General features: G+C 50.3%; 1 protein-coding gene across 5 annotated transcripts in view; it reads right to left on the bottom strand.

Moving 5' to 3' along the window:
• Positions 1-1,655: 1,655 nt before the first annotated feature.
• BCL2L1 (BCL2 like 1) overlaps positions 1,656-24,297 on the bottom strand; it is a 51,982-nt gene continuing 29,340 nt past the window's right edge. For all 5 annotated transcript variants that reach the window (XM_028485150.2, XM_007124251.3, XM_007124252.4 and 2 more), the window contains exon 3: positions 1,656-3,315. In XM_028485150.2, coding sequence (XP_028340951.1) covers positions 3,178-3,315 — 138 coding nt within the window. In that variant the 3' untranslated portion in view covers positions 1,656-3,177. The remainder of the gene's footprint in view (positions 3,316-24,297) is intronic.

Raw genomic sequence — 24,297 nt, 5'->3', positions numbered from 1 at the left:
CGGTACCCAAGGGGTGGTAGTGTAGACGTCCTTCTGGTGAGCAGAACAGAGGATGGAGGACGCCACGGAAAGCTGGTCAGGCGGGAGACAGAGGTCGTGGGCACTGCGCAAGGGCATCTGGGGTGGGAGCGGCTTTCAGCTGGCAGCGCCCGGCCACCAGGGGGCAGTCAAGCTCGCTACTGGAGGCGGGCAGGGAGGAGCACCCGAGGCAGGTCCCCCGCCTCCAGGCCCGCCCCCCCCGGCCGGAGCGACTGCCTCTGGAGTCCTGCTCCCTTTCCCAGGCCCTTCCCCGACCTCCGGCTACAGCCACGCGGAGCTCCGTGTGGAGCACCTCCTTCTTCCTCTTGGGGGTCCGCTTGATGGCGGGGTCATCGATGCCTCCCCCCTCAACTTCCAGTCTTCGTTATCTTATTCAATTTTAACCACAATCGCTTGAGATGGGTACTGCTATCCTACCCATTTCATAGATGGGAAAGCTAGGGCATAGAGAGGCTAGGTAACTTGCCCAAAGACCAGGAATGGCAACCCAGGATACATCCCTGGCCTGTCCACTCTCAGAACTGGAGCATTAACAAAGCCATGGCTTCTCCACTCTGCTCCCCCTCCAGAGCCTTCTTCACATAGCAGCCAGAGGGTGCTTTGGGGGCTCTAAGTGGTGTAGCACTCCCTGACAACCTCTCTCTGGCTCTCACTGCCCTCAGGACCAAGTACAGTCCCCTCATCCCACCTGTCTGGCATCATATTGACCCAGGAGCCCCCAGACACACCAACTTTTCTTCAACCCGGAGAAAACTCTTGCTCATCCTGTGCATTTGCTTCTTCACCAGGACCACTCTTCTTGCCTCCCTGCTTCTTTTGGATAGCTCTTATAATTCTTCAGGCCCTGGCTCTGATATCACTTCCTCCAGGGAGCCCTCCCTGACTCCCAGACAGGCTCAGGTTCCGTATTAAATGCTGTTAGAGCACTCACTATGAGCCTCTTGTGTTGCACTGGCCTCAGATGTGTGCTTCATTTTGTGATTATAATAATATCATTATTTCAAAACCTCAAAATCACCCTTGGTTCCTCTTTCTTCCTAGAGCTCTCTCCAATACATCAGCTGATCTTGTGGGATTATCTTTAAAATGTTATCTCAAGTCTGACTCCTTCGAACCTCCGTCCCCACTAGGTCCTTCATGTCTTGCCATGCTTCCTCAGGGTCACCCTGTTTCCACTTTTGCCCTGCAACAGCCAGCCATCCTTGTATTCGTCTGGCTGTCTCCCCGACCAGAATGGAAGCTCCATAAAGGCAAGGGCTTTGTTCCCTGCAGGATCCCCAGAGCCTAGGACTGTGCCTGCACAGAGCAGGGCTCAGTAAACACTCGCCAAGTGGCCATTTGACTGTTTCTCCCACTAGAATGTCAGCTCCTGAGGGCTGGGACTGTGTCTGTCCTGTTAATACACAGGCCCAATGCCCAGCACACAGCAGGTGCTCAATAAAACGCCAGTGTACAGGTGGAGAAATTCAGGCCCAGAGGGAGGAAGGGACTTGTCCAAGGTCCTCCCCTGAGAGCAGCAGAGCCAACACTGGTATCCAGCTCTCCTGCAGCCCCTCTGCCAGCCAAGCATGCCCTCCTTTCCCTGTCCCAGGGCACACAAGAGCCCAGGCCCTTTGTTCACGGAGTCAACACAGTTTATTACTGAACTGCACTTTCACTTTCACACAAACTATTTCAAAGAGCTGGAACAAGTGTGGGGTGGGGATTGGGGGAGGGACAGGTGCCCCTCAGGAGCCAGGACCCCCAGCTGGCTTCCCCAGACCAGGGCAGGGGAGGGAGCATCAGGCCGTTCAATCTCCGGGCACCAGCTCTCCACGTGCACACGCACAGCAAGCCAGCAGCTCCTCACACATAAATACAGACACGCTTAACAAAAATAGTATATCATCTTCACAAGGAATAAAAATTAGTCTCAAATATGTACAGCAGAGAGCCCGGGGTGGCCAGGGCTAGGCCAGGACCCCCAGGGATGAGACAGGCCATGGGTGGAGCAGAGGAGAGAGGGAGGCCTGAAGAGCTCCTGGCCAGGCCACCCTGACCTTGGCAGCCCGGCTGCCCAGGCTGAACGGGGGTGGGGCACAAATTGTTCAGGCCAGGCAGGACTGGCCCCTCCAGCCAGCCCTACCTCCACCCCATGCACAAGGCTCTCTTTCCTGCCCTTCCTGCCTGAGGTAGGGAAGACCCCAGGGCTCCCACAGCTGTTCCCTGTGGCTCCCCCTCACCTCTGGGGGGAGGCCCCTGAACCACATGGGCAGCAGACCAAGGCAAAGGTGCCACAGGACGATCTCCTTGCAGGAAGCGAGGCAGCTGAGGCCATAAACAGCTCTGGGGCACCTATCTTGGGCCCAGTCGGTCCCTCAGTCGTGGTCATGGGAGCCGAGGAAGGGGAAGGGGAAGGGAACTGGGGTGGTGCTCAACTGCAAGGGCCACCCGAGCTTTGGCATGGGGTGCTTCCTGCAGCTACAGCTCCCCCATCCCAGGTGGAGCTGGCCTCTAGCCAGAGGCCTCTAGAGGACACTGGGATTGAGGGTAGGGACTTTGGCCAGGCCAGAGGTGGGGAGGGGGTCCTGGTCCTTGTTTCTTTATCCCAAGCAGCCTGAATCCCTAATTAGTCAGAAGTGGCCCCTAAGCGGCTCTTGGAGGGTGGGGATAAATGGAAGGGGTGCCCAGGTCCGGGAGGAGGGAGAGACAGGAAATGATCAATTCTGAGGCCACAAACATCAAAATGAAGGCAATCTAGTCTCTTTTTCTGGGGAAAAGTTTTCTAACTTTCCAGCTCCCTGGCAGGAAAGCATCCTCAGGGAGGCTAAGGGGGCAGGGAGTTCCACCAAACAGGCAGGGCACTGCAGCCCCCAGTCACAATCCCCCCAAACCCGTCAGCTTCCACGGGGCAGATTCTGGGGAAATTTTGTGGGTTTTGAGGCCGGGAGAACTGAGGTGTCGGGGAAGGCGGCTTTCACAGAAGCATGGTAAATTCTAGAAAACTAACTGCGGGGACCAGGTCTAGGCCCAACCCTGTGATGTGTGGGTGGCCGTGGGCTGCATGTAGTGGTTCTCCTGGTGGCAACGGTGGCTGGACAGAGGGCTGTGGTGAGGGCAGGATGGCGGTGGGCGGGTGAGTGGGTGGTCAGTGTCTGGTCATTTCCGACTGAAGAGCGAGCCCAGCAGAACCACGCCAGCGACAGTCATGCCCGTCAGGAACCAGCGGTTGAAGCGCTCCTGGCCCTTCCGGCTCTCGGCTGCTGCATTGTTCCCGTAGAGTTCCACGAAAGTGTCCTGCAGGGAGACAGAAGAGAAGGGAACATGCTGTTCGAGTCCTCAACAGTAATGTGGCTGGGACAAAGGGGGACCATCTGCATGCGACGGCCTTGGTGAAATGAAAAACTGTAGCCGTCCATGCTCACTCTGGGCCAGATAAAGGGTTAAGGGCTGCCCTTCTTCCTGACCCTCAGTTGGGGATAACCAACCCATTTTATTGCTGAGAAAACAGGTGCGGAGTGGGGAAAGAGTTTTGTCCAAGGTCAGACAGCTAGGAAGTAGTACTTCAGAACCTGAGTTGGGAAAGAGATGGGCAGGGTCAGGGAACTGACAGGAGGTCAGGGGGCTGGAGCCGGGTGGAGAGGAGAAGGGAGATGAGCGTGCAGGGGTGAGCGAGAGCTAGACCACGTGTGCTCTGGAAGCCTCGGACGAGCCTGGAGTTGAGCCCAAGGGTGGTGCAGAACCACCAGGCCTCAGCCTTTCCACTGCTGCAACAGAGGGAGGGAGGGAGAGAAAAGAGACAGGGCTAAATTCCCAGAGTGATTCAGGAGCAGAGCAGATCTGGAGGGAGCCTCTGACCAGGGCAGACTGATGGGTGGGCAGAGCAGGGCAGAGTAGAGAGGGTAACAACAATGCAGGACTGGGATGGGGTCTATGAGGCCCTGTCCCCCACCCCAGGGGGTGTGACCCTGGGCCCAGGAGGAGGTGAGCAACAGCCCTCTCCCTGAAGCTAGTCAGGAGGGAAGCACGTGATCCAGGGAAGGAGGGGCAGTGGGTTAAATGACCTGGCCTGGGGTGGAGTCAGCCTGTGGCGCAGGGAGAGGGGAGCTTGGAGCACCCTTTAATGAGTGTGCTTCGCACCCTATTTGTCCTTTAATCCTCTCAGCAATGCTGTCTCTCCCCACTGACAGACCAGGAAGTCTGGCCTCTGAGCACTGAGGGACTTGATCAGGTCACCCAACTCTGTGGTGGAACCAGAATCCAAACCTGGTGCCTAGAAATCAGTGTGCTTTGTGTGCCTAGGGAGGGAACAGATCACTGGCTGGTTCCAGAGACTGTGTTCTTGCCTCTCCACCAAGAACTCACATCGTGGGCCCACACCTCTACCTGGGCTCGACTGGCTGAGCCACCAGGCAGCTCCCTCAGACAGCGCCTGCCATTTCTGGTTGGCCCCAGGTCCCACCCGGCCAGTTTGCTCATTGTGATATCTGCTGGGCCCTACTTCTAGTCTTGATGACATCCCCTTAACTCCACGCCAAGATTTTTTAAAACACAGGTCAGATCGTGGCACACCAACAGCTTTCCCTTGCACTTAGAAAGCCAGCGTCATATCTGTTCATGTCCCTGGTACCTAGCAGAGGGCCATGCGCACTGAGCTGCCACCTTGACTCAAAGAATCCGTAACATTTATTAAACCATTAGGGAGGTAGCAGTGATGCATGAGCCAGAGCCCTTCCAGAAAGCTCACCATCTACTGGGGAAAAGGCATTGGGAGGGGAAGGCAGGCAGGTGGGGAAAACCCCACCATTCAGACCATGTCACTCCACCATCTCAAGCTCTCCAAGGCTCCCCATCACACACAGAATCAAGTCCTCACCACGGCCAGCGAGGTCCGGTAGGACTCGGCCCCTCCCCACTGCACACTGCATTCTAGTTGCACTGGCCTCCTTGCTGTTCCTTGAACATCCGCTGAGCTTGGGACCTGCTGCCCTTGCTGCCTGGAGCACTTGACCCCAGGCTCCCTCATTTCACTCCTAACTCTGCTCAAATGTGATCTCCTCAGAGATGCCTTCCCTGGCCACCCTATCTAAAATGGTACCCACCACCCTGATCTCTCTCTACCTATCCCCTTACCTTGCTTTATTTTCCTTCTCAGCACTTTTCAGAAGCAGAGCCTACCCTTGGTCTTTGTTTTGACTTGTCTCCTGCAGTAGTCATGGCTTGATGAGGCAGAGAGCCTGTCTTGTTTCTATATACCCAGAACAGTGTCTGGCACATAGTTGGTGCTCAATAAATACATGAGTAGAACACAGGTCTTACATGTCTTCTAAGTGCCAGACATTGTCATCCCACTTCATCTTCATCAGAATCCCCAGATGTAGCGATCTGAGCCCCATTTCACAGGTGAAACAACTGAGGTTTAGAGTCGGAAAGACCTTGCCTGGGGTCACCTGGCTAACAGGTGGCAGAGCTAGATCAAAACCCAGGACTGCCTGGCCCCAACCCAAGTGCTGCTACAGCAGGACACCTCCCTATGTGGGGGGCTGCAGTGGAGGTGGAGCCCTGGGTCTGGGGAGAGAAGGGCAGGGGCAGGGGCAGCAGCCAGCGTCCTTACTCTTTGGCCTTCATCTTGGTTAGCCTACATCGGTGTTGGCAGACCAGAAAATTCTTACAGGAACTAAAATTTTTCTGGTCCCAAGTGAAGTAGGCCCAGGTGAAGTCACAAAAAAGATTCATCTGTGATGAGGGAGAGTCCCGGGCTGTGGGGAGCATGGGAGAGGGAGGCCATGGCCAGAAGGCTCTGGGTTATCCCAAGGGGCCCAACTGTCCCACAAGAAACCAGGGACATTGGGTTGCAGCCAAAGTGGGAAAGGCCTGGCTCCCTCGATGGGAACTTTCCTGAAGTAGAGGGCTGGCAGCCACAGGAAATTTTCAGCTCTGAGGCTGAGCTGGAGTAAACAGGCCCTGCCCCTGCAAGGCACAAAGCACTCACTGTGCAGGAACAGTTATTCTAGGGTGGCGGGAACATTCTCCTGTCGGTGCCACAGAGACAAGGCTCTGATCTGCCCAGCACCCCGCCCCCATGCATTCACGGTTGGACAACCTTCATCTCCATTTCAGAAGCTCCTTCTCCTAGGGAAGGGGGAGAGAGGATTCTGGGGATTGCTTTTGCAGAGACAGCAAGAGCAAAATGGGGCGTGCTGTTCCAGGGCGGGTGCCGGGGAGGCAGTGGTGTGGGTATATTTAGCCCACGGTTCACACGACACACTTGGAAACAAACACAGCCATTTTCTCAGCGGGCGCCTGCTCTGGATAAATAAACAGGATTGCGGAGCTGCCCTGGTCTGGAAAAGCAGAGATAAGCCCCCACTGCTACGAGCCAGAGCTGGCGTGGTGGACAGGGGCTCAGACGTAAGAGTGGGCTGTAGGGAGGTCTCTGATGTCACAGAGACTTTCAGGAGACCCATCCTCAGCATGGGTTAGGGCAAAAGTGGGGCAAGTTTCTCTTTGTAGCTGTGACCACTACCATGGGATCCATGTGGGGTTTTCAGGACCACTGGGGACAGGCAGTGGCTAATGACCTCCATGGGAGAACCGTGGACTCCTAGGCTGGCAGACCCCCAAGTCAACAAGGCCAACCCATTCGCGCACTCTACAGTTTCAAACAGCCTGTTTGTGGTAGAGCTTGGACTCAACCCTCTAGCATCGGGGCCCTTCAGAGTGGCGAGACAAGAACCAGGGTCCCCAGGAGAAGCTAAGGTGGGGGCCACTTTCAAGGTCCTCCCTCCAACAGTCCTGGCCACATGCGTGGAGTGGCCCAGTCCCACACTCCGGAGCGTTTCATGCCCCTGTGCCTTTGCCAGCATTGTGTCCTTTAACTGGTTACGCTCCCCACACCTCCCTTCCTCAGTCAGCCAACCCTACTCAGCTTACACGACTCCACTTTGGAGTCCCGTCTTCCGAGAAGACTTCCCCATTTATCCCTCTTCAACTCCACGAGGACTGTCTCCTTTGTGCTCCCAGAGTTTCTGGACCTTCGTTCACACCGTTAACTACTGAGTGCCTACCACGCTCCAGGCCCAGTACCGGAGACACAGCAGTGAACAAGACAAATAAGGTCCCTACTTTCACAGAGCTTACGTTCTAGTCCATGCATTCTCCATTGGTGGGGGGCAGGGGGCCTAGCACAGAAAGAGATCACAGTACAGCTGTGGTATTCAAAGTTACGGCAGGGCAATTAGGACAAACATGTCTAAAAGGACTCCTTTGTGGGAAGTGGTGAAGAGAGAAAAAGGTTGAGAAACACTGTCCTAGTGGTAAGCAGAGAGAATAAGAAGCAAGACAATTTCAGATATGATGAGGTTTTGAAGACAGTAAGTCCTGGGCAGGTGATAAAGAATACCAGGGGACTGATGTAGGTGGAGTGGCCAGAAAAGGCCTCTCTGGGGAAGCGAGGTTTAAACTGAGACCTGAATGACTAGGTGGCAGTGGCCAAGGGAGGACTAAAAATCTCGGGTGAAAAAGAGCATGTTCCACCAGAAGCAACAAGTGCAAAGGCCCTGAGGCGGGAAGGAGAGGCAGGGGCGTCCCTAGGTTGAGGCCCTCTGTATGTCAGTCTTGCCCATCAGTCTGGGGGCTCCGTGCAGGCAGGGACCAAGGACCATGTCTGAAGCCAGGGGTCCATCCAGACAGGCACAGACTGGCTTCAGCTAGATCTCTGCCCAGAGACAGCCAACTGCACAATGCAGGTTATCCCGCGGCCCCCTGCAACCCTGGAGAAGTCAGGAGAAAGGCTGGCACAGCAGTGCCCCTGGGGCAGTGGCCCGAGTGCCAGCGGACCACCCGCCCTGCCAGGGGCTGGAGAGCAGTTCCTGCTTGAATCCAGTCAGTCCTCCACTCCCCACCCTTCTCCTCTCTCACCTCCCACGTCTCCATGCTTCTTCCTAGCAGTGTGACTTTGAGCAGGTTACTTAGATTCTCCAGCCCATAGTGTCCTCACTTTTTAAATAACAATAAAATATCTGTTATTATGGCAGCTGACCTTATCACACAGCTGAATGTTTTACCTGTGCCAGGGACTGAGCTAAAGCGCTTTACTCCAAGGAGGCCATACTCCCTGCACAATCACAATCACATTCACTTGAGTGACTGCACAATCACATTCACTTGAGTGATTGTTTTTTGTCCTGTCTCCCCCACTAGACTGCGTGTAATTTTTGTCACTTGTACCTCAAGAACCTGGTGCTGTACCTGGAACATAGCAGGTGTCGTTCTAAAGGAACCTATTTGAGATGAACAAATGAATGACTACTTTCAGTTAATCCTCAGAACATTTATCAGAGCCTCATTCTACAGACGTGAAGATGGAGGCTTCAGCGTTTCCCCACAAGCTCTATCTAGGAAGTGGTAGGACTGGGATTTGTCTGAGTTCTGGCTTCCTGCTCATTCTGATGTCCAGTCCTGCCATCTTGGGTCCCTCCAGTCCTGCCATCTTGGGTCCCTGCTGTCTCCACCCACAGAGAACTAGCCTCTTCAGTGGCGGCAGCAGTGGCTGACTTTTCCCGAGCACTTACCTTGCAAGACACTCTTCTTGGCCCTTTCTGTGGATTAGTTTATTTAACTGTCTCTACGCTCTGTCGGCCAGTGGGTACTACTATTAACCCAGCATACAGCTGACGGACCCGAGGCCCACAGATGATTTGTGACTTGCCCACGGTCACACAGTGACCTGGTGACATGGCTGGGTTGCCTGCACCAACAATCTGGCTCCAGTGCCTTTGCTCCTATCCTCTACACCGCACTTTGCTCACTTTAAAAAGGATTAATTCGCCTCAAGGCCCCATCATGGGCCAGGTGCATGCACTTCTGTTACTGAAGGAGGTCCTCACTCTAAGCCCAGGTAAGCCGAGGCTCAGAGATACTCAGAGACCTGTCTCAAGTGGATAAGTAAAGAAGCCAGTTCATATTCTGGGCCAGGCCTATAGCCCTGAGTCCCTCTAGGAGGAAGAAGGTGGCCTGAGGCCACCAGCTGAATGAATGAGTTCTGGCCCCTAGCCAGCTGAGGGGAACTGGGTGCCACAGGAAAAGGATGTGACGAAGGCCAGGAGAGAAAGTGAAACCCTTCCGTCCTGGCTTCAGTGGAGAACAAGCACCTCTGCCAGACGGGCCCTTCCTTCCTTTAGGGTGACTCTGGAGGGCCCAGGCCCACTGCTTCCTTCCTGCTTGGTTATTTCAGGAAAGAGGTAGGTGGAGAAGAGGAAGGGGCTCCTAGCAGCCCAGGGAAAGTGCCAGGGACATCAAGACTGTACCTTACCCGGCCTCACCACAGCCCTGCATGCGCAGGCCGTGAGTCACTTTCTGCTCCTGGCCTCAGTTTCCCCGGGGGAGAGGCTGATAAATGCCGGCTGAATAGACAAATGAGGCCTTGCTAGGAGATCCCAAGGAGATGGCAGGAAGGTGGGTGGTGGGGCAAACGAAGAGGTCTTATCACTCTCTTGGCAGGGAGCAGCAGGCGGAGACTAGGAAGAAGTGAGGTTTGTGGTTGGAATCCACTTCCCTTGGCTTTCTTGGGGGAGCTGTTGGCCTCAGCAATGTGAGAGGAACACAGTCTCTCTCCTCTACCCTGGGGAACACGGGCCTGGATGTGGGCAACTCAGAGAGGCGGCTCAGTGGGGCAGGGCAAAGAGATGGGTTGCAAGATTGCTGGGCTGACACCTCAGTCTAGCCAACCCAGCTGTGGGCGGCACAGCAGGCTGCTCTACTTCTGAGCCTTAGTTTCTCCTGCTTTGACCTCACAAGGCAGTGATAGTGAGACCACGGGATGAAAGCACTTGGTAAAGCAAGGTGACCTTGGTGTTACTGGCTGAGGAGGGTGGCATGGGGGGCCCAAGCCATCCGGGCTGTAGGTAATATTTGGAGCATCCTCACAGCAAACTTCGTGCTAATCTTTCTCTAAGTCTGCCCCTGTCAGCTGCCAGCCTCTCCTCCCTCCCCTCCTCCCCCACCATTAGTTCTAAGACGCTAAGCCTGACAGATGTGCTTACTTCTCAGAAAAGGAAGTGGTTGTGCCGGGAGGAGATAACACCTCCGCTGGGGAATTGAGAAAGCTATCGCGCCGAGCAGTGCGAGCGAGCGAGCGAGCGAGCGAGCGAGCGTGGGCTCTCCACCTCCTCAGCTCAGAAGTGGAGTGCTAGTCTTGGAGGCAGAGAGAGATAATTCAGAAAAGCATTTACTCGGGGCACAGATGCTCATTTTGGGGCTCTCAACCACCTTCCCAGGGAGTGATGGCTGCTCTTTACCGAGCATTTACCATGCACCAGGCATGGTGCTAAGAGCTTCGTCATGTATGCAAATTCACTTAATCCTCATAATAACCCCTGAAGTAAGTGCTATCATTACTCTCCAAGTTACAGATGAGGTGACAGGCACAGAGAGGTCAAGTGACCTCCCAAGGCCATACAGTTATAAATTGCAGAGTAGGGATCTGAATTCAGGCAGTCTGGCTCCAGAGCCCAAATGCTTAATGGCTCCTGGGCAGCTGCTACCTGCTCATAAGCATTCATTCCCTGGCAGTCTGAGAACTCCCCTCATCTCAATCCTCTCTCATCTCATCCTTGGTAACTAACTCCCTATTCTTTCATGAGTAGATGGCCACAGCCTTTCATTCCTCTCCCAGTGTCCAGGGTGAGAAGGACCAAGGCTCACCCTTGAAACAGAGTCAGAGACTCAAAAGTGACCTTACAAGATACCCATCCAACCTTCCATGTGATGCTCAAGCTCACCCCTAACTCATCCTCACTTCCCAGATGAGGTGCAGAAAGGTGGAGTGCAAATCTACAGATTCAGTGCAATCTCTATCAAAATACTAATGGCATTTTTTTCACAGAACAAGAACAAATAATTATAAAATTTGTATGGAAACACAAAAGACCCCCAATAGCCAAAACAATCTTGAGAAAGAAGAACAAAGCTGGAGGTATCATGCGCCCTAATTTCAAACTATACTACAAAGCTACAGTAATCAAAACAGTATGGTACCAACACAGAAACAGACACATAGACCAATGGAACAGAATAGAGAGACCAGAAATGAACCCACACTTATGCGGGCAATTAATCTATGACAAAGGAGGCAAGAAGATACAACAGGGAAAGACAGCCTCTGCAACAAATGCCGCTGGGAAAACTGGACAACTACATACAAAAGAACCAAACTGGATGATTTTCTCACACCACGCACAAAAATAAATTCAAAATGCATCAAAGACTTAAATGTAAGACCTGAAACCATAAAACTCCTAGAAGAAAACACAGGTGGTATGTTCTTTGATTTGTAATGTTTTTTGGATATGGCCCCTGAGGCAAGGGAAACAAAAGCAAAAATAAACAAATGGGAGTACATTAAACTAAAAAGCTTTCACATGGTGAAGGAAACTATCAACAAAACTAAAAAGGCCACCTACTGAATGGGAGATGATATCTGCAAATGATATAGCCGATAATCAGTTAATATCCAAAATATACAAAGAATTCATACAACTCAAAAAAACAAATAAACAGATTACAAAATGGGCAGAGGATCTGAATAGACATTTTTCCAAGGAAGACATACAGATGGCCAACAGGCACATGAAAAGATGCTCAACATCACAAAACATTGGGAAATGCAAACCAAAACCACAATGAGATATCACTTCACACCTGTCAGAATGGCTATTATTGAAAAGGCAACAAATAACAAGTGTTGGTGGGGATGTGGAGAAAAGGGAACCCTCATGCACTGCTGGTGGGAACGTAAACTGGTGCAGCCACTATGGAAAACAGTATGGAGATTTCTTAGAAAATTAAAACTAGAACTACCATATGATCCAGCAATACCACTCCCTGCGTATTTATCTGAAGAAAACAAAAACGCTAATTAGAAAAGATATATGCACCCCTATGTTCACTGAAGCATTATTTGCAATAGCCAAGATACGGAAGCAACCGAAGTGTCCATCAACAGATGAATGGATAAACAAGATGATACACATACACACACGCAACGGAATATTAGCCATAAAAAAGAATGAAATCTTGCCATTTGTGACAACATGGAGGGACCTAGAGGGTATTATGCTTAGTGAAATAAGTCAGACAGAAAGGCAAATTCTATATGAGTTCACTTATATGTGGAATCTCAATCAAAACAAAACAAATGAACAAACATAACAAAACATAAATAGAGTTATAGATACAGAGAACAAACAGGTGTCTGACAGAGGGGAGGGGGCTAGGAGGAGGAAAGAAATAGGTGAGGGAGATTAAGAGATACAAACTTCTAGTTGCAATATAAATGAGTCTCAGGTATGAAATGTACAGCATGGGGAATAATAGTCAATAATTATGTAGTATCTTTGTAGGGTGACTTATCTTAACTAGACTTACTGTGGTGATCCGTTTGAATTGTATAGAAATACCGAATCACTTCGTTGTATAGCAGGATCTAATATAGTGCTGTAGGTCAATTATACTTAAAAAACAAACAAACTCATAGAAAAAGAGATCAGATTTGTGGTTACCAGAGGCAGGGGCTGGGGGGAGGTGAGGGGAGGGGAAAGGAAGAAGGTGGTCAAAAGGTACAAACTTCCAATTATAAGATAAAGTAGTACTAGGGATGTAATGTACAACATGATAAATGTAATTAACACTGCTGTATGTTATATATTAAAGTTTTTAAGAGAATAAATCCTAAGAGTTCTCATCATAAGAAAAAAATTTTTTTTCTATTTGATTTTGTACCTATACGATATGACAGATGTTCACTAAACTTACTGTGGTAATCACTTTATGATGTATGTAAACCTTTATGCTATAAACCTTTTAAACTTATACGGTACTGTATGTCAAATAAATTTCAATAAAACTGAAAGGAAAAAAACAAAAAGAAAGGTGGAACATCCAGATCACATAGTAGGTCTGTTTCACTCCAGATGGTCCATACTCATGGAGTATCTCCAGGGCATTCTCTGCTTACACACTTGTGAGCAGGGGCTCCCTCCCTCCTGTGTGGAGCATTTCATCTTTGGACAGCTCTTTTGGAAAACTTTTCCCTCTGATCAGCTCTCCTGGAAAACTTTTGCCTCTTTCCCTCTACCTCCCGCCATGGCTGGGCCTTAGTTCTGGCTCTCTCTCCTCTGCTGCTCTCCTCCAACTCTGTCCCAAGGGCTACCCAAGAAGGCAACATGAGCTGGCAGAGGAAGCTATGCCAGCCTTGCCGAAGGCCCTGGACCAGATCCTGCTGCTCTCTGAGTATCAGCTTCCTCATTTGTAAAATGGCAGTGCTATCCAGATGAAGCCAAGGCTGGTGACAAATTAACTTCTTTTTCTCCACCGAACTGGGCTCCCAGAGCAAAGAACAGGCACGTACCCAAAAAGTCTTGCAATTAGACTAAGATGTTTAGCTTTGGACCTCATCTATAACATGGGGATTAAAAATGTACTTATTTCACAAGAACATTGTGAAAATTCAACAGTAATACATATAAAGGGCTTAGAACTATACGTGACACATAGTAGACTTTAAGTAAATGCCAGCTATTATACTGCTCTTATTATTAGACCAAGGCTCAGCCTGAGTCTTAGAGCTCTCTCCATGGTCTGCAGGGTTTCCTTAGCTTTGTCAAGGGCCAGGCTGCTTATTCCTCACACGCCATGTTCTGTTCAGCCTCAGGACCTTTGCTCATGTTGGTCCCTATGCCGAACTCTCTCCTCATCTCTTAGGTCTTAACCTACAGGCCACTTCCTCAAGGAGGCCTCCTGCTCTCCCCTTCCAAGTCTCCTTCGGCTCTCTCACCAGTGTGCTGAGTTGCTCATTTCTGACCACGAGCTCTGTCCCCCAGGCCTAGCCCAGTGCTGGGCCCAGAGAAGGTGCTGATGAGTTCGGCTGACTGGTGGGAAGGGAAGAAGGCCAGTTCCCTCTCTCTTCATCCCCACCCTCATTGCCTGGCAAAACTAGGAGGAGGCCCCAAGACACCAGGTGATTGGGCAGGGTACCTGGGGCTCCCCAGACACCAAGTTCTCCCAGGCTCATGAGAAAGTTCTGGAAAAGGCACCTTCTGCATTGTGTTGAGGCAATAGGTAGGAGGGACTAGGGTAGCAATCTACAAAAGGAACAGGGGCTTGGTCTCTGGGGCCAACCCCCTCCCTAAAACTGCTTCTTTCTGGGGTCTATGCCTCTAAATACTCCATGGTCCAAAGCAGCCACTCCCTCCTCCTTTCTGCCCAGAGCTGTCCTCATTCCCTCATCTGGTGCTGATCAATGTTGCATGCTGTGAAAAAAAGAGCAATGGGCTGAGCATCAGCCGGTGTGGGTTTCGTGTCGCAGCTCTGCCACTGGCTTGCTTGGGGTGAGTCCACTCCGCTGTCTGGGATGCTGGGAAAGTCTGGGACTTTCCTCATCTGTAAAATGAAGGGAATCATCTCAAAGGACTCTTACCAGTGCTGCAGCATGAGAAGGATGAAAATAATTCACACACGGGCAGAGAAGTGACTACCTGTGCTCTCTCTCAGGGGTATCCAAAAGATCCAATAATTTAGTGCGGAAGGTGGAGGCAACATTCTAGAGTAGAAGAACTTGTTGCCTCCACTTTAAAGCCTGCTGAGCCTTGCCCTCAAACCTGCAGATTCCAGGGGAAAAGGGCAATGGGCATGTCTGTGACCAGGGCCAGCTCCTCAGAGGGCCAGACCTTGCCGGGCTGTGCCCCAGTGGCCTCAACCTCCTCACCCCAGCACCGCCTCCAACTAGTCCAGACAAGTCCCGGGTATTTTCAGCCACCTTTATCTGATGGGAAATGTTTGGAATTCCACAGCAGAAGGCAACGGCTCTGGAGGATTTGGGGACGGGAGCAAATCCCTGCAGCCCCCACCACATACGAATGGTCACACACACACCCTTGTAACCAAACCCTCAGAGCTGAAGGCTCCCTCAGGGTGCATTTCCTTCATTCTGGTTCCTTCTACTCTCCCCGTTTCATCTTCACCCCAGTCCACCAGCCCCCTCAAGGTACAGAATAGCAAGATGCCTGAGATGGTGCCAGGAGAGCTGAAGTACTCTTGTAGCCATGACGCTGAGGAGGGGCCACCTGGAGGTTTGCTGTTCACGGTCAGTGCCCACAGCACCAACAAACTGCAGAAGGTCACCACCACCATCAGCAGGCAAGTCCAGAAGCAACTCACTGTCCCACCTGATGTGGCATGACCTGTGGTTCACAGAGATGTCTAGTTCAACCCCCACCCTAAACAGAGGGAAAACTGAGACCTGACGAGGTGAAGGGACTCCCCCGCAAGGCCTCTTGACCCCTGGAGCACAAAAGTGCGGTTCCAACCCCAGCTCTGTGACTGCCTACGTGTGGGACCTGGGGCAAGACGTTACCTTTCCAAGCCCAGGGGCCTGTCTACAAAGTGAGAACACTGTCCTTACATCACAGGTTTAGCAGCAAGAATTAAGTGGTCCATGGAAAGTGCTCAATAAATGTTAGCTGTTATTTTTTTACAGCTAAAAATGAATGGCCCCGTTTGTGCTTCTCATGTGGTATTCTCATTATTTATAGCTACAAACAATCCCCCCAAAACAACAAAAAAAACCCCAAAACAGCTCATACTGACTCAGCCTCTGCTTGACTTCTCAAAATCTTCCAAGTAGGTGTTGTCCCCATTTTACCAACGAGGAAACTAAGGCTCAGAGAGGTGAGGAGACTTTGCCTGAGATCTCTGGTTACCAAGTGAGGGTGTCTGACTCCACAGCTCGTTAAATCTGCCAGCGCAATAGGACAGATGCAGAAGGATGTGACTAAGCTCTTCCTTCCTTCCCCTTTCACCCACCCACTGCCCACTACTTACTGAGGATCTTGGGCCTTGCATCAGAGATGACTTTGCGGACAGGGCAGAGGCATGCCTCTTGGTTCCCCCCGGGTGCCTTGGGGATGGGAAGGACAGAGGTATGTGGATGGCTGCTCTGTGCTTCCCCACTGCCCCCCAGCTCAGCCCCTGCAAGGCCAGTCCTTGCAGAGTCCCTCCCTCCACCTGGTCATTATCTTGGAAACAAAAGCCATGCCAAAAAGCTTTGGTGGAGTTGTTAGCTGAGTTTTTAAAGACAGACCATGACACCTTTGTGGGCTGACCTGTGGGGTTGTAGGAGGATTCCCCGCTTAACTCTGGACACTCATTCATTCCATAAATCTTTATTAAGAGCCCACTAAATGCCAGGCACCACGTTAAGTGCTGGGGATAAAGCAGTGACTAAATTAGAAGAAAATTCCTACCTGCATAAGTTTATCATTTAATGGGAAGAGACAGGCAACAAATGTCAGATGGTGGTAAGTGCTAAAGAGAAAACTAAATGAGAGAAAGGGGTTAGCGAGAAACATGGAAGAGGGCAGAATTAAAACCCTGGTCAGGGAAAGCTTCTTTAGGAGGTGACATCTGATCAGAGCCCTGAACGAAATGAGGAACCGCACTGCAAGGATCTGAGGAAAGGCAGAGGGAAGAGCAAGTGCCAGGCCCTGAGGCAGGAACACACCTGGGGTGCTCCAGGAACAGGAAAGACGTCAGTGTGGCTGAAGCTGAGTGAATGAGGGGAGAAGGATAGCGTGGGGTCTGGCAGTAGCCAAGGGCCAGATTGTGCAGGGCCTGTAAGGCCATTTAAAGACTTGAGCCTGTCCTTCGAGTGACATGGGAACACTGCAGGGTTCTGAACAGGGGAGGGACATGATCTGACTGATTTTAACAGACTCCCTCTGGTTGCTGGGTGGAGATCTCCAGGGGTAAGGGTGGAAGCAAGAGGTCTGGTGAGGAGCTGATGCAATCATCTGGGAAAAATATGAGGGTGGCTTAACCAGGATGGTGCCAGGGAAGCTAGAGAGAAGCAGTCAGATTCAGAATTTATCTTTAAAAGCAGAGCTGAGGACTTCCCTGGTGGCGCAGTGGGTTAAGAATCCGCCTGTCAATGCAGGGGACACAGGTTCGAGCCCTGGTCTGGGAAGATCCCACATGCCGCGGAGGAACTAAGCCCGTGCGCCACAACTACTGAGCCTGCACTCTAGAGCCTGCGAGCCACAACTACTGAGCCCTTGCGCCACAACTACTGAAGCCTGCACGCCTAGAGCCCATGCTCTGCAACAAGAGAAGCCACTGCAATGAGAAGCCTGCGTACCACAACGAAGAGTAGCCCCCGCTCACCACAACGAGAGAAAGCCTGCGTGCAGCAACCAAGACCCAACGCAGCCAAAATTAAATAAATAAATAATTTTTTTAAAAAAGTAGAGCTGAAAGGATTTGCTAATGGACTGGATGTGGACTATGGGAGTTGCTTTCTTCCCTGGCCTTGTTTCTCATCTACAAAAGGCAGGGGATTTTTTTTCCAGCTTGATAACTATGGGAACCCTGTGGCATGAAGAAAGAGACAAAACCATTTCTGCTATCAAAGCCATTTGCTCACCTGACCTCCAGGAATGTGCAGGATCATGGAGTAGCCAGGCCCAGGGTAGGGGTGGGGGAGGGAAGGGGCATTAGAGCTGTGCTGTGTGTGTCCAGGGCCTGCTAGGCAGAAAGTGCTCAGTGAGTGAGTGAATGAGGCAATGCTAGGAGGCCAGGATGTGTGCAAGAACTTTCCAAGTCCTTCCAAGTTAACAACAGGTAAGCCTAGCCTAAGGGATTCCTCTCCTGGCATTCCTTCTGCATCCATTACATTCTAGGCTGAGTGTCAAGTTCCCATTCTTCATGAATGGGAGACTTAGAGGTCTGAAATCACCAAAGCAGAATTTTAGAACTGGAAGGAAGCACAGACACATCTGGCCCACTCTATCCACAATTTTAGCCAAATATCCACAATTTTAGCCATCACTGTTTTGGCCTTATCCATGTGTCATGATTATTATTAACATTTTTCTATCAATTGACTTCACTTTTTAAACACTTAAACGTATTGAAAATTCTTAACCCATCCCCCAACTTGTTCTTTCTGCATCTTTCCCCCTTTTACTGAACGGTAGCGGCTTCATCCGTCCAGGTACTGAAGCCTGGAACACCTTGGAGTCAAGATCCTTAAGTCCTCTCTAGCTCTGATCTGTCAGCAAATTCCTCTGGATACATACTCAGAATTTATACAAAATCCCACCACTTCTCACCACCCCTACTGTCCAAGCCAACATCATCTTCTGTCTGTATTGTTATAACAACCTCCTTACTGATCTCCCAGCTTCTTACTTCCCTCTCTGGTCCCTCACACAGCAGCCAGAAGGGTCCTTCTAAAAGCAGTCGGGGGACTTCCCCTGGTGGTCCAATGGTTAAGACTCCACGCTCCCAGTGCAGGGGGCACAGGTTCAATCCCTGGTTGGGGAACTAGGATCCTGCGTGCCACACAGCGTGGCCAAAAAATAAAAATTAAAAAAAAAACTAGGGCTTCCCTGGTGGCACAGTGGTTAAGAATCCACAAGCCAATGCAGGGGACATGGGATCAAGCCCTGGTCCGGGAAGATCCCACAGGCCGCAGAGCAACTAAGCCCGTGCAACACAACTACTGAGCCTGTGCTCTAGAGCCCGCAAGCACAACTACTGAGCCCACGTACCACAACTACTGAAGCCCACGTGCCTAGAGCCCGTGCTCCACAACAAGAGAAGCCACCGCAATGAGAAGCCCACGCACCGCAACGAAGAGTAGCCCCCACTCACTGCAACTAGAGAAAATCCGCGCGCAGCAACAAAGACCCAACGCAGCCAAAAATAAATAATAAATAATTTAAAAATAAATAAATAAATAAAAGCAGTTGGACCCGAGCGTGTCTGGTCAAAACACTCCTCCATCACCTTCCCATCTCACCCAGAGAAAGAGCCACAGTGTCTCACCACAGCTCACACAAACCTCTGTCTTCTGCCACTCTGTTCTAGCCACCCTGGTCTCCTCTGCTCTTCCTCAAACATGCCAAGAACACCCTTCTCACCTTGGGGTCTCTGTACCTGTACCCTCTGTCTAGAATGTACTTACCACAGATTGTTACATGGTTTACTCCTTCAGGTCATGCAGATCTCTCCTCACATGGCTCCTCCTCAGAGAAGCCTTTCCCAATCACTCTTTATTAAAACAAACAAATACCAAAAGATACCTAGCCACCCTCCTCCCCCACCATCATTCCCTGTCTTTTTAGAATGTAAACTCCATGAAAGCAGATATCCCCAGTAGCTAGAACAGTGCTTGGCACAGAGCAGACACTCAGTAAGTATTTGCTAAATGAATAAATGGAATGAAAAGGCAACTTATGTTATTAAGAATACTACTATAAATAGAAAACCAGTGTCATTTGCCACAGATGGAAATCAACATAAAATAAAAACACTATTAAAAATCTTAAATGTTTATCTGCATATCAACTATAAGTTACCTTAAAGATCAATGGTACAGGTACTGATCTTGGTCCCACATCTTTACAAAGGAGATACATGAAGTCTAGGGCAGGAGAAAGCTCAGGACAAAATCAGCCAGCCCATTAGAGGCCAGTCCAGAGCAGCCACACAGGTGCCCCTTCCTTGCCTTGGAACCACAGTCCCGCCCCCCAGAGTGCAGGCAGAGAGACTGAATCTTGGGACGGGTACAGCTAGGATGGACCAACAGAGCCTATCTGAGGGGACAAGAAAGCTCTCCCTTGGCCAGGCACAGAACTGGCAGCTCTACTGAAGAGAACAAAGGCCAAAGAGGAGTATGCCAGGCAGGAGGAGCCTCATGGGGCTGCATCGTGGGGGACGGGCATGCATAAACCTGTAGGTGAGGTCTGCGGAGACCAGACAGCTGAGAGCAGAAATGAAAACAGGTTAGGTCCCAAAGGGTGGCAGCTTCAATCCCGTAAACACCACACAGGCATGGGGGTTCAGGTGCAGGCCTAGGGGCCCAGCTGAGCCCAGGGTGAAGCTGAGACCTTCCCAGTCTCCTCCATCAGTGATGATGATGCTAAGCTGTGCTGAGCAGAGGACCACCAACCCTGCTACTACTAACCACAGAAGGCATTAGACATTAAGGGGGCAAGAGACAGAGACACCCTCCTAGTCCCCACATTCCAGATGGTCTCTTCCAGCACCCTCCTAAGTCCCAGCCAGCTCCACTTACATGGGCCCTTGAGGATTTGATCCCTGTTTGGAGGGGAACATCCTTTTCCCATCCCCACAGGGCTTAGCAAACATGGCTGCAGGTGCAGGGGGTAGAGATAGAGCTGTTGTAACTGCCAGGCCAGCAATGCCTGACCTACATCTCCACGGTTGGTCGCATGCAAAGAAAAATACCAGGGATTTCCGTTGGTGTTCACCAGATGCAGCTGCCAAGGGAAGGCTGGGTCTTCTGCAGGCCTATTGTGAGTTGGGCGGGACCAGTGGTGAGCTGGCTGGGATAGGCTGGAGGCTGGCCTCTAAATTATTTCCTGGCTTTGAGGACCTCCCTAGATTTCAGAGAACTATCAAAGTTTTACCTTTTTTCTGCCAAGGTCTTCCACTGAACTTCCCCCTGCTCCCCCTTCTAGTATATCATCCTTAGTAAGAATTGAGAGAGAGAGAGAAAATGAGAATGAGATTCTATTTGGGAAAAAACTCCCCAAACTAAACAGCTGTTCTAATTGTAAACTGCTGGCATTTGGAGTGAGGTTTAGATTTGCATAGAAAAAAACCAATTTGGAATCCAGTTTTGCAAGGTAGTATGAAAAGGACCTGGGACCTTAGTGTCAGGACGCTGGGTTTACTACTGCTCTGTGGTGACAGAGACATGTCTGGCTCTGGACATGTCAGTTAATCACCCTGGCCTCACTCTTCTCATCTGTCAAGTGTGGAGGATGGACCAGAGGATCTCTAAGGCTCTCTCTCCAGCTCCAAAGTGCTATGATCCCACCCCTAGGCCTTCCTCCAGCACCCCCGTACACCTGCGCGGGGAGCGGTATTGTATAGGGAAAAAGTAAACTCTCTTAGGTGACAAGAGACCTGAGTTCTAATCCCAGTGTTGCTGTTTATTAACTCACTATGTGGTCTCGGGCAAGTCACTTTACCTCTGGGGGGTACATCACTTTCTTCATATGTAAACCAAAGACTTGAAAGTTCGTTGAAAAAAGCACTATAGGAATTTTGGCATTATTATGCCTCCCTTATGTCATTCACCCCTTAGAGTATGCCTGCCTCCCAAAGGGCATGTTCTTCACCTGCAATTGCCTCAACCTGCATATCTTAAGATCCTAGAGACACAAAATGGAGGAAGGGGGTTAGAACCCCCTGCTAACTCCCTTCCATCTGATTGCAGAGCCTGTGTTCTCCCACTACAGAAATGTGGAGGTGGCACGGATGGTGGAAAAGACTTGGGATTTGGAGTCAGAAGACCTCAGTAGCTTCCATGGTAAGAGGAAGACCTCCTCTACACCTCCTGGCATAAACAGAGGCTCAATGAGATAAAATATGAACACAAAGCAGCACTGGACAAACCTTAGTCAATGTCTCCAGGCCACCCAGCATAGAGCCCACAGTGCTCTCCCTGAGAGGCCGTGGAGGGGCTCAGAGTCCTAAATCTGACACTTATTGGCGGTGCACTCTGGGCTGATCACTTAAACTCTGAGTCTCAGTGTCCTTGTTTATAACATGGGCATAAGACCTACCCCATAGTGCTCAATAAATGTTTGCTACGATTCTAATTATGTTACGCTTCCTCCCTCCTCTGAACTCTTCTAATCCTGTAGTCGTTTCCATTGACTTTGGTACTTGCAGTCTCATGACCTAAGCTGTTGAGAGCTAGGCGCGTACTTTATACGTCTCTTCTCTCCCATGGGAGCAGTGAGCACATGACAGGTGTGCAAAGAGCACCTGTTATACCATTGGGAGATGGGTTCTTTCTGAGGCAATATCAGTGGGGGCCGTCGCCAATGATCACCAACCAATCCTCGGGCATCACACCGCAGCACACTCTTTGCTACCCTGTGCTGAATAGTGGGGACAGGGGTGGGGAGTATGAGGTAAATGGAAGCTCTAGGCCCTCTCCTCTAAAGCAGTCAGTGTGAGGTGGAGAAGCCAGATCCACCATCTGGAGAGGGCACCAAGCAATATAGAAAAGTGGAAGAGGCAGAGAGAGCCAAGGGAAATCAATGGACACCAGAGGGAGTGAGTGAGTGTGTCTGAGTCTAACAGATTGCATTTGGATTCTCTCCTTATTAGCATTTGACCTGTCTTACTCTCAGTTCACTAATCTGGACAATGGGGACAATAATATGTTTCCCAAGCAGGATTATTGTGAGGGTTAAAAATACGACATAGTGCACCTTACAGCACCTTGCACATAACAGGTACTCAATAAATCGGGTTATGTCTATGGGCCCCTCTGACGGCCAATAGATTGCACACCAAGAACCAGTACGACTTATGGCTCTCTAAAGCAACTGGAGCTCTGGATGGAGAAAGTTCTCTTGACAGAATCCTGATTAGATTTGGAAACTCTTTCTATAGAAGGAAGGGAGGCAGCTCAGTACAGACCAGAGGCCTCAGATCAGACATATGTGGGCCCCCCCTGGGGACTCCACAGCTTCCTGGCTATGTGTTCTTTTGGCCAGTTACTGTGAGTCTGATTCCTCATCTGTGTTAGACTCTAAGACCATGTGTTACTCCTTCCAAGAGGCAGGCAGGGTATTCTTTAAGAACACAGAGCACAGGTGTTAGAGGATTCAAACCTGGGTTTAAATCCCAGCTCCGCAACTTACTAGCTTGGGTGAGTGACCACAGCACACTATTTAACCTTCCTGAGCTTCAATTTTCTCATCTAAAAACTTTCCTCCTTGGATAGCTGTATTACCAGATAATGTGCTTGTGTCTGGCACACAGTAACAATTTCACTTGATACATGAAAGTTTTATCTTTGTATCCAGAGCCTGGCAATGGAAAGCACTCAATAAATGTGCTGAATCAAACCCTGCCCAGTGGAAGGGGTGCGGGGAGGATAGATGCTCCTGTAAACTGGCACTGCTGCTACCAGCCCAGGTTGGTGATAGCTATCAAAATCACAAGTGCACATGCCCTTTGACCCTGCAATTCCACATCTAGGGATTTATCCTCCACAGATACCCTGCAGTCATACATGGGCCAAATGACAAATATATCGGGCTCTTCACTGAGTATCCTAATGGCAAAAGACTGCAAAAAAGTGTTTACCACTGGAAGCTGGTTAAATAAAGTAGAGGATGGTACATTGTGCGGAATACTCTGTAGCTATCAAGAATGAGAAAGCTCTTGATGGACTGATACAGAGTGATCTCTAAGAGACACTGTTAAGTGAGAAAATCAAGGTACCAAATAGTATTTATAGCACACAACCATTTGTATAAAAAACCAGGGGAAAAATATGTGTTTGCTTATGTCTACAGAGTCCATTCTCCCAGGAAGGGAACTGGGTGACTAGGAGAAAAAAGTGGGAGGGAGACATTTATTCCTTTCAAAATTTGAACCCCATGAATATATTATCTATTCCAAGAAAACTAACAAAAAGTTAAAGGCGGGGGGTGGTTTGAGAGAGGAGAGAAGAGAGAGAAATTAATTCTCCCATGAGAAGCAGCTGGGACTCCCCAAAGACAGACCCTTTGGCCAGTTATCATACTATCAGAAAAAAAAAAGACGACTCTGGTATTTGCATCCTGTGACAGCAAAATAACACCACTGCTGTGTGACCAACTGCACCAGGATTGCCAACATCTCTGATCCTTTGGCCCTAGGAGAGGACCAGGATCCATGATTAGGTCCCTCTATCCTCTGGGTTAAGTCTGTCCAGGTAGAATAACAGGGAAAGAAGGTTCTGGTTAAAGTAAAAATTATCCCTGATAGTCTCAGAAGAAAAAAGGGAAAGGAGGGAACCTAGTCCTGGAGGGAGCCCCCTCTTCCCACCTTTCTTTCTTTCTTTTTTTTTTTAAATTTGAATTTTGTGGAAAGCTCTTTCTTTTTTTTAAAAAAAAAATAATTAATTAATTAATTTGTTTTTTGGCTGTGTTGGGTCTTTGTTTCTGTGAGAGGGCTTTCTCTAGTTGTGGCGAGCGGGGGCCACTCTTCATTGCGGTGCGCAGGCCTCTCACTGTCACGGCCTCTCTTGCTGCGGAGCACAGGCTCCAAATGCACAGGCTCAGTAGTTGTGGCTCACGGGCCTAGTTGCTACGTGGCACGTGGGATCTTCCCAGACCAGGGCTTGAACCCGTGTCCCCTGCACTGGCAGGCAGATTCTCAACCACTGCGCCACCAGGGAAGCCTTTT

The sequence above is a fragment of the Physeter macrocephalus genome, unplaced genomic scaffold (assembly GCF_002837175.3).
Source record: "Physeter macrocephalus isolate SW-GA unplaced genomic scaffold, ASM283717v5 random_312, whole genome shotgun sequence".
Classification (NCBI taxonomy): Eukaryota; Metazoa; Chordata; class Mammalia; order Artiodactyla; family Physeteridae; genus Physeter; species Physeter macrocephalus.
This window is presented reverse-complemented; position numbering and strand designations above follow the sequence as displayed.